The 10,772-nt window shown below is 47.0% G+C and overlaps 1 protein-coding gene across 1 annotated transcript; it reads right to left on the bottom strand.

Moving 5' to 3' along the window:
- Nucleotides 1-305: 305 nt before the first annotated feature.
- LOC125544549 (uncharacterized) lies at nucleotides 306-9,442 on the bottom strand. Its single transcript, XM_048708279.2, has 7 exons — nucleotides 9,073-9,442; nucleotides 8,254-8,353; nucleotides 7,572-7,667; nucleotides 7,443-7,495; nucleotides 804-852; nucleotides 671-718; nucleotides 306-556 (listed from the first exon to the last, which is right to left on the bottom strand). Exons 1-7 carry the CDS (start codon nucleotides 9,321-9,323, stop codon nucleotides 461-463), a joined length of 693 nt encoding a protein of 230 aa, XP_048564236.1. The 5' UTR covers nucleotides 9,324-9,442; the 3' UTR covers nucleotides 306-460.
- Between the last annotated feature and the right edge of the window lie 1,330 nt (nucleotides 9,443-10,772).

The raw sequence follows: 10,772 nt of genomic DNA, 5'->3' as shown, positions 1-10,772 counted from the left end.
CAAAGAAAAGAAAAAACTGACGAAACTTTCTCAACCAAGCGGAGGTTCCAAAACTGCACCTATCTCTTTAGAAAACCGCCCCGGTGCTGCAGTAGCTCCACTGCTGCATGGGCCACCACTGTCGTATCGCTCGCAACGATCGACAAATAGGGTTACCTCAGTTCCAGATAAATACCTTATACAAAGACCAGTTTCTGCTGGGATATCAGCTTAGTGCAAAATCATGGATACTAGTAGGCATTTCAAACTTAGAAAAGCTACTAGGCTCATAAATGAACAAACAAGACGACAGTAAATGACAGTCAGAGTCGAACGGTCAATATTTATTTGCTAGAATAAGTCACTCTTGTATTTCTCTTCGGATACAGTCCTTCCCCTGGCACATCTAGTGGCTTTATGCAGTTTTTACATCAACTCTGAATGAAATTGAAACTCTTAGTGTTGAGGACAGTTAATCTTGTCAAGACTGGAGGGACTTGCTATAGCGTTCCTTCGCGAACGCCACAAAACGTTCTAGCCCATTGAAAAGTAAACCTTCCAGAAATGGTTTCAGGGCCTGGTGAAAAAGGATGGTTGGATTGCTCAACTTCATGGATTTGTGACAACGAAATATTAAAGCATGGAATACTGCAGAAAAAAATAATTATATGCATGCTCGTTTGCTACTTACTGATGCAACCGGGGTCAGAATTTCAGGAACTTCATAGGCCACTGTTAGCTGCACACAATGATGAAGGGAGATCAAGTTGTGAAGAAGAAGCAGCTCATTACAAAGTGTCAAATTCACAGTGCAGAATGCTCACTTGTACTCTACAAGAGGATGAACTCTTAGGGAAGAATCGGACAGCGCCCCTGCAACAAGTGGATTGCATTATGCCAACTTCCAAATAAATCAAAAGGTAGCCATCTCCATGGATCGAACACTAAGTGGGGACAAGAATAAAGATTGAAATAGGAGTCCGACAGAATTCAGTTAAGTTCAGAAGTCATGTTACTTTTTTCCCATTCTGCTTTCCAAACAATTACCTGAAAGGACCTCCAGCACATGCAGTAAAATTTCTATAAAATTCAGTTCTGAGATGCTATCAGGGGATGATCAGAATAATGCCGAGATTGATTTCTTTAATAAGTACTCTCTCTGTCCGCTCCACATGATATAGTGCGCATTGGTTTTTGCAAAAGCCAAACTTCACAAACTTTGACCAAGTTTATAGAAACAATTATCTATATCTGTAATATCAAATATATACCATATGAAAATATATTTCGTGATTAATATAATTATATTGATTTGACTAGATTTTGATAAATTTTCCTATAAACTTGGTCAAAGTTCACTAAGTTTGACTTTAAAAATATCTAATACGCACTAGGCACTATAGTCACTGATGGGACGGAGGGAGTACACTTGTAAGCTGGAACTTATCTATGTGCAGACAAGTATGTTAGGAACAAAGAGAAGGGGGAAATGCAGGATCTCCACGGAACCGGTTGAATCTTGGAATATGAATGACTCGTTGTAGAAATAAGATGTTTTCTCCTTCTCGTTGTATTTTAAGGTTTGCGGCAGCTGGGATTTTTTTTATTGTGAGTCACTTGTAATCACGGCAATCAAGAGCTGGGAAAGTTTTTTCTCCAGTCATCTGTGAGACTGGTTACGTCAATTAAGATATATTTTTTTGCCCCGCAAAATGAGTTTTTTTTTCATTTTTGTTGTCGTGTTAGTAAACTACCTTGTTGTTTTCTTAATACTGTTTAAACTGTAATATATGTCTTATGTACATCCATGCTTCTGTAGGACTCAATGTCAGAACTTGCCTTCTAATCTTCCCTCAAAGGAACTTTAGAATCGAGGTGAAAAAGTTTGTCTATTCCACAAAATGTTGTGTTACCTCAAGATTCTAAAGAACTGTGCACCTATGCATGTGTAAATTCACTACCTAGCTCATCAGCGCACACGAGTCACAGACGTGCTTAATAGTACGATTTTGCATATAAATTTTTTAGTCTTAAAATCCCTCTGTTTGGATGTCAATATTGGGTTAATAAGAAAATCCACCAAATATACTCTATAGTAGCTACATGTTATGGCACTGCTAGAAGGAGGGCGTGAGGGCAAGATGGAAGGGATTTCCTTCTTAATTCTTGCTTGATTAGATTGATACATCTCCTCTCTTTATATAGATAGGTTTACTTGACTCCCAAGCAAGGCTTACTTGACCCCTAAGCAAGCGACACTTATCTCTAATTAACCCTAAGACTAACGGGCTATACCGCCCGCCCAGGCCATTAGGCCCATTACGTACTCTAACACTACACCCCACCTAGACATGCAGCTTGTCCTCAAGCTGCAGCCTAACCAACTTATAACCATGACTCGACGCAACACAAACCTAACACCTAAAAACAAGCCTTTTACCTCTCGGCTTGTTTTATTACTCTCAACCTGAAATGGACTGGGACGATTTATTTTGGACCCCTTAACAAAAAGTGGACACCATCCGCACGTCGGACGTGCACGTGTACAGCCACCTGGATCCCATGGACACCATCTGGACAAAAGGAATGCATGTGTATGGCCACCTGGAAATGGTCGCAAGAGCGACCAGCAGAGGCGCCCTCGCGGTGGCTGGCGGAATGCAGTGGTGCTACGCGGTGCACTCCTGTCGGTGACACCCTGCCTTCTCCCCGCCGGACGGCTGTTGGTCTGCACCGCACAGAGAAGAGTGGAGGGCTTGCGATGGAGAATGACGAGGAGGGGTGCGCCCCCCCAACCGCCGATGTCGCAGACTTTGAGGTCGCTGCCCGCGGGGAAAACAGCATGCCCAAGATCCCCGACGCAGCGGAGGAGATCGAGGTCCTTTCCGCAGCGAAGCGCAGCTGGGAGGAGCGGCAGCTGCAGACCACGCATCTCCCGCACACGCCGACGCGCTAGGAGGCCGCGCGCAGCAGCCTGCAGCCTCACCGCCGCCGACACGTGGCGGGTAGTGATCCAAGCCAGAAGTGGTGACGGCGACGGCGGGAACTTGATCTGCTGGATGGGGACGCCCTGGGGAAGCGGTAATGGCGACAGAGGGAACTTGATCTGGTGGATCGGGGCTCCCGCCGGCGCGGTCCATGTAGGGCCGGAGCTGACCGGCGATGGCTGCTGCAGCGGAGCGCCAGGCGCGGCGGAGGCCGCCAGGAGCGGCGCCTGCCACTGTAGCCAGCGCGGGGCGGTGGATGGCAGCTGCAGCGGCCCGGCGAGCGCGGCGGGGACGCCCTGGGGCAGCGGCAGCGGCTGCTGCGGCGGAGCGTCGGTCGCGGCGGCGGCCACTGCAGCCAGGGCGGGGCGGTGGATGGCAGCTGCTGCAGCCGCCCGGCGAGCGCAGCGGAGGCCGCCTGGGGCAGCGGCTGCCACGGCAGCCACAGCGGCGCGGTGGCGGCGATGGGCGGCGCAGCCGGGTGTGGCCCGTAGGACCAGGACAAGAACAGGCGGATCTCCTGGACCGCCTGGGTTAGGTCCCGCAGTGCCCCGGACACCTCCGGGGTGAGGACGGAGGGGACTGGCGCGACAGAGAATCCCGGCGCGGGCAGGAGCGGGGCGACGGTCGTGATGGTCGCCGAAGGCGACGAGGTGACTGGCAGCAGAAGAGACGGGTTGGGCGGCGGTGAAAACATGATCAAACCGAAGCTAGCTGATACCAAACTGTTATTGCGCTGCTAGAAGGAGGGCGCGAGAGGGCCGGCCGGGGGCCTTTTGCCCATGGCCGGGCAAGATGGAAGGGATTTCCTTCTTAATTCTTGCTTGATTAGATTGATACATCTCCTCTCTTTATATAGAGAGGTTTACTTGACTTAGTTTGAATTATACATCTGAAATAATGGATGCTGAAATAATGGCAAAGGTCAATTGAGAGCCTTGCAGTTGCTTTCCATGCTCTTGTAGTTTGAATTAGTTTTCTAATATTGTGGAACTGGCTACATTCAAGTTTCGATTAAAGTCTTCAAATGCCTGGTTGGAGAATTGCCTTCCATAAGTGTTCTGATAGCATGTTTATCTCCAAATATGAGATAAGCTGAATTTCTTATAATATCGAGAAAGGCCAGGCTCACAAATTGTAAGACTGCTGCATCTCCAGTAACCTCATTTTGTTGGGCTCTTTTTTGGTTTTTGCCTTCAATAGATACTACACGACATCTTTATATTGTGAATCTTGAATAGTTACTACTGTTGAAGTGTATATATGGATTGCCAAGCCCTTTCCATCAATTCAGACTTTTGGTTGCGTTGGCTAGTGCATGAAGCTTAACATGGTATTTGGGTCTGAGAGCATCTCCAGCCGCGCCCCCAACAAGCCCCCCCAGGCGACTTTACGCACCGGCGCCGAAAAAACGCCCCAGTCGCGCCCCCAAGACGCCGAAATCCGCCGGCTCGGTCCGTTTTTGGGCCCGGCGATCGCAGGCCGAACCCGCGCACTGGGGGGCGCGGGGGGGCTCCGGCGCAAGGGAAAAACACGCCTGGCCCACACCGTCAGGCGAAAAGTCAAGCTAATTGTCCAGATTCGCCTCCCACCCCCCGCGCGCTCGGCAGCCACCCTGCCGATCCCGGCGCCGCCCACCGCCCAACACCGCTAGATAGGCCATTCCCTGCCGGAAAAAGAGAAGAGGTTTCGCCGCGGCAGCCTCTCCACCACCGTCCGGGCGATTTTTCCGGCGTTCCGGCCGCGTAGGGGCAGTGTACCGGCGGGTGTGCGCCCACCACGCCCGCAAGGTGTTCGGCGATTTGCCTGCTCGGCAATGGACTCGGACGACGAGGAGGCGCTCGCCGCGCTGCTGGAGGAGGAAGCCGATGCCGACGTCCAGGAAGAGGAACATCTCATGGTCTTCGCCGCCCTCGCCGGCCTGCTCGCGAGCAATGAAAAGCCGCGGCGAGGTGGCTCGGCGCCGGGGCAGATGAAAGCAAAGAACCGACATCGTCTGGAAGGCTACTGCATGCTCTACTCCGACTACTTCGCCGACGCTCCAATGCACAGCGACAAAGTATTTCGGCGCCGTTATCGGATGAGCCGAAAGCTTTTCCTCAGGATTGTGAATTCCATCCGGGCGTTCGACGGCTACTTCAAGTGCAAGAAGGATTGCACCGGCAAACTTGGATTCACCTCAATCTAGAAGTGCATGACAGCGATGAGGATGCTTGCATACGGAGCTCCCAGTGATTCACTCGACGACTATGGGCGCATGGCCGAGTCCACCACCATTGAGTGTTTCTACAAGTTCTGCAGGGCAGTGGTGGTAGTGTTTGGACCGCAATACTTGCGAACACCCAATGCGGAAGACACTGCTTGGATCCTAGCACAGAATGCAGCAAGAGGATTTCCTGGGATGCTTGGAAGCATCGACTGCATGCATTGGAAATGGAAGAACTGCCCATCTGCTTGGCAGGGGATGTACAAAGGCGCCAAAGGCGGTTGCAATGTGGTACTTGAGGCGGTGGCCATTCAGGACCTCTGGATTTGGCACTCCTTTGGTATGCCAGGAACTAACAATGACATCAACGTGCTGCAGTGCTCTCCTGTCTTTGCCAAGCTTGTTGAAGGTCATTCTCCTCCGGTGAACTTCGAGGTCAATGGGTGGCACTAAACAAGGGGTACTACCTAGCTGATGGCATCTATCCGAGATGGTCGACATTTGTGAAGACTATCTCAAACGCTGTGCCAGGAGGCAAGAAGTTCCAGTTTGCCAAGGTTCAGGAGGCTTGCAGGAAGGATGTCGAGCGGGCATTTGGTGTGCTCCAATCTCGATTTGTTGTTGTTCGGTACCCTGCTCAGACCTGGTCGAAAGATCAAATGTGGGAGATCATGACTTCTCGTGTCATCTTGCACAATATGATCATTGAGAGCGAGCAGGAAGAGCCAGTGTTTGACACTGAACCATACTACAGGCAGTGTCCTCTTGCCGAAGTTGATCACCAGCTACCGGCAACCTGGACTGCCTACCTCAATATGCGTCAGGAGATCCAAGACCCACATGTGCATCAACAACTGCAGCAGGATCTGGTGGAGCATCTATGGAGGATCAAGGGCGACGCCTAGCTCGACATGTGATGAAATATGAGTTTTTATTTGTTGAACTATATAATTTGTATTGAACTATTTGTTGTTGCACTATTTGTTGAACTATTTGATTTCTATTGATTTTCTGTGATGAACTGTGATAAAAAAATTATTTATGTTGAGAATTCACGCCGAACCACGCCGAATATGGGGCGATTCTCGCCGATATCGGGCCATTTTTCGCCGAAAGTGGGCCGAAAACTGGGCCAACATCGGCGCCTGGGGACGACGGCTGGGTGCCCAACCGCCCCCTGAGCCTATTATACCGCCGGCTCGCCCCCAGGCGGCGATTTTTATGCCTCCTGGGGGGGGGGGGCAACGGCTGGAGATGCTCTGAGGTCTCGAGTTCAAGTCCTGACTTCGCAACTTATCTAAAAATTGTTGCTGGCCCCCTCCTCTTGAGCCATACCTAAGAGTCACACGTGAGAGGGGGTCTTGAAGTCTATATTTGGATTGCCTAGCCCTTTCCATCAATTCCGACTTTTGGTTGCCTTGGCTAGTGCATGAAGCTTAATAACTACTTGCCGAACATGCTTCTATCAATCATAATACTGACATTTTTATGTCATTTCAAATGTGTGAGAAGCTGAATTTCTCATAGCATCGGAAATGCCCTATCAGAAATTGCAAGCCTGCTAATTTTTTTTAAAGAGTGATTTCAGTAACCGTAGTTTGCTGGGGTCCTTTTTGCTATTTGCCTTCAATATATACTACAGGAATCATCTTTGTAGTACAAACTTGAATAGCTACTACCTGTTGAACATGCTTCTATAAGAGCTGACACTGATATGTTTTTATATATTAATGATACATAGAGAAACTCGCCCTATTTTCCCCTGCCACACGCAGCATTTCGGCCACTAGCTAACTACTTTTTTTTAATGTAATGTAACTCTAGGGTGCAACAAATTAACTTCCTCAAGGACCACAAGGGAGTTATATTAGGTTGCTTATTGAATTATATGCAATAATTACATGTATGACACCTACAGATGTGTACCCAAAACATATAGGTGCGACTGGTAAGCAACTGGTATTTCTACATCATTTGTCAAGCCCTATACCAGCCTGAACTTATCCGAAATAATGTGATTAACTAATAGTAATGTAAGTCAAATAACTTTTGTCTACAACTACAATCCCAGTACCACCTCTAAGTCAAGACTGGACACAACACCCACAAGATGAACCTTCCACAACGTAACCCATGTTCGCTACAGGAAATGGAATATGATAGTGAAGGTTCATTTTTTATTATAGAAGCCCGTTTTAAATTATTTTTGTTCCGTGGCAATGCACGGGCATTCAGTTAGTATGTATGTAAGTCTGGATTGGTTGAATGATCACCTGTTAGGAAGACCTTCAAGAGAACGCCAATGAATCTTCTGATTTTTAGTCGGCTGATACAGAGGAAAGTTTTATTAACTGAATATTCACTCCCAGATCTGTAGCAACTTTGTCATAGTATATACTTACCGTCATGTTTCGGGCAAGCCAAGAAAATTCTACATCCCGACCAAGTATCGCATACTTCAAAGTCCAACGTGAAAGTTCTGGTTTATCTTCAAGGACCTGTAAATTATCACACGCATAACCATTTGTTGCTAAAACTGAAAGGGAAAGCTAAGTTCATAGAAAACCAAACTAATGAAACGGAAACAGCATAGAAGAGACATGTTGGTCATTATGGTTCTAGCTATAGCGAATTTGACTTGGTGTTGATGGTCATATATGCAGAGGATAGAAGCCTAATGATATGACCAGAGAAGCTTCTACCCATCATACATCTACGGGGAATGTATTCATATCAATTCATATATCAACCCCAAGTGCTCTATTCAGCGATATGCCACTGCAAAGTTCCATTCAATAGAAAAAATGGAATTGCTAACTTGCTGCAATTGTTTAAATGCCAGTATGAGCCATGAATAAGCAAAAGCATCCAATACTAAAATATAACCATCTAAAGGATGGAAGGATGACACAGATGGAAGTTCGGTGCGTGTTCGTGACAAGATTGGAATGGAAATTAATATAATTTGTAGGTTGTACTGGTAAATGTCCACTCCTATTCAGGTATAGAAAAATTCAGCCTCCAACCATGGCATGCTAAAATAAAAGAAAAATGATGTGCAAGAAGAAAAGCGCTAACAAGCACCTTGACAGTTGATATGAATGGCATCCATTCAGGAATAGTCTCACGTTCGGAGTAACACTGGTAGGCCACTGAACATGGAACATCAACTTCAATCTCAGTGCTGTATCCAAGAGAATGTTCAGTCACCGCGAGGGGAGAGCAGATGAAAGAAAATATGTATTGCAGAGAAGCATGGGACTATCAGCAAGCTGTGTCGACGGTACTTGTTTCTGCAAGCGTGAATTAACTAAATAACAGTCAACGTCTTATGAAGGTGCAGCCATGACTCAGAATGTCACATACAAAAGAAGGGCAAATGATCTTTTGAGTGCAACAAAGGATAGAGGTTATGAGTTTTGCTTCCGTACACCCCCTCCTAAAAGTTTGCACAAATCTTAAAGCTACTTAAAAATGAAATTCTCGTACATTAATGATCAACTAATTATAATCCCTATTCCCCCAATAGATCAAACAAGAGATCAGAATAATCTAAACTTTTTGATTGATGGGATAATTTCTAATCTCCACCTTTAATCTGCATCAAAATCTGTAAACTTTTCTAGGGGGGTGTACTGAAGCAAAACTCAGAGATTATATCTAGAGAACCTTCTCAAGTACCCTTACAACATTAGATTCATTTCAACACTGAGAAATTAGAGTCCAATTGAAATGAACCAGCACTAGCAAATTATCCATCACAACCATGAGCAAAAATTCACATGTCAGAAGTTCCCATTTTAACCAAATGGTAATACAGCGATTCAAAGGCAATATCAAATGTTTTTCTAAAAAAAAAGGCAATATCAAACTACTGGCATGGACACGGAGGGTTGGGGATACCTGCACTCCTGCCACTCCATGGCAGGGGAGAACAAGGCAGGCCTCGCCCTTGCCCTGCTGCTGCTATTGATGCTGCCACAGCTCGCCTTCCCCTCCCCTCCCCTCCTCCTCATCCACCACCGGCTGCTGCTGCGGCCGCCGCAGCTGATAAAGAACACCTTGCTCTGCGATGACCCGAGGCCCGGAGATAGCGAGGAGGGGCTCCCCCTTCCCGCGGCGGGGTGGTAGTAGCAGGCAGCTCCGGTGGCCATGGCCGTTGCCCGCTCCTCCCCTCTCTCTCTCTCTCTCTCTCTCTCTCTCTCTCTCTCTCTCGTGGCTCGTGACGGTGCGACGTATCGTTCTGTGACTACTGACTGCTGTTTTTTGGAGACCACACGAAGCTTTTCCTGCTACTGTACTAGGGTGCTTCGGCTGGTCAGGCTGAGCTTTCAATATGTCTTGAGGAAAAATTTATATCCTCCACTATTTCGATCCTGTGACTTTATTTATATATTGTAGCATTGGCTGAAATGCAAACGGAATCACTGAAATTCAGTAATTTTAGTAGGTGTTGAAATATTTCTCAAACTGAAATTTATAAAACCATGGTTGGGGGAACGGTGAGGGCTCATGTGCGGACCCAAGAGAACCGCAACACCTGCAGACATTGTCGCCGTCGTCGAAGCGCAAAGCTTTTGCTCGGCACCATCCCCACTATGTTTTGTGTGCAAGCCACAAGCCCCTTCACGATGAGGACTCCATCACGGCAGGCCAGGAACTCAAGATCCAGATCAGGGCTTGACCGTCACCGATGGGACAACCTTGCCAGGATCGCCCACCACAATTCACCTCATCATCCACATGGCCGAAGCACACAGCCAACACCAGTGACCATGCTGCTCGCCAGAGAGCCAACTGTATGATCGATAAGTCGTCTAGAGGGCGGAAGGGGTGAATAGACTACTAAGCCAAAAGAGGGATTCGCTAGGGGAATCCTATCTCATCCTACCTTTTCTTGTTGCGGCAGAGGGTCTTTTGTGCCTCTTAAAAATGCAGAATCAGTCATCGCAGATCAGTGAGATTAAATTATCAAAATCGGTACCATCGATGAGTTGCTTACTCTTTGCAGATGGCATTATGTTGTTATTTAATGTTAGTGGTAATGGTGCTAGATTGGTGTTCTATTTGTTGGATACTTATTGTCAGGTGTCAGTGTAGGGAGACGTGCTGATAACAGAATGAAATGCCACAATTAAGTTGAAAAAGAGAGTCATTAAAAAGAGGCATGCTTGAAAAAGAGTACAGATAATATGTTATGGATGTGAGGAGCCTCACCCAGTACTTTTCTTACTAAACTAAAAAACTCTACTCTCCTTTCACAGCCAACCCACAAGCATGACGTCGTTATGAACATAAAGGCCCAAGGTATGGAATCCTAGAAAGAGGCTAGCCCAACTTAAATGAGATATGATAGCTTCTTTATGGTCTAACATTCTTGCCAATACATTATCCTCATTCTGTTCCGGAATGTAATCCCTAATGAAAAAATAGCTCCATGAGCAAAAGCCCCTGTCATGATGAACCCTGCAATATATTGGTGATGAGTATATAAAGCAGCTACACAACAACAACAACAACAACAACAACAACAACAAATTACTATACGATCACACCCATGAACACTATGAAGATGGCGGGTAACGATCAAACTCACCAGCTAG

Source organism: Triticum urartu, chromosome 3A, assembly GCF_056163025.1.
Source record: "Triticum urartu cultivar PI428250 chromosome 3A, HENAU_Tu73, whole genome shotgun sequence".
Lineage (NCBI taxonomy): Eukaryota > Viridiplantae > Streptophyta > Magnoliopsida > Poales > Poaceae > Triticum > Triticum urartu.
The sequence above is the reverse complement of the archived record's forward strand: the minus strand, read 5'-3'. Positions and strand labels throughout refer to the sequence as shown.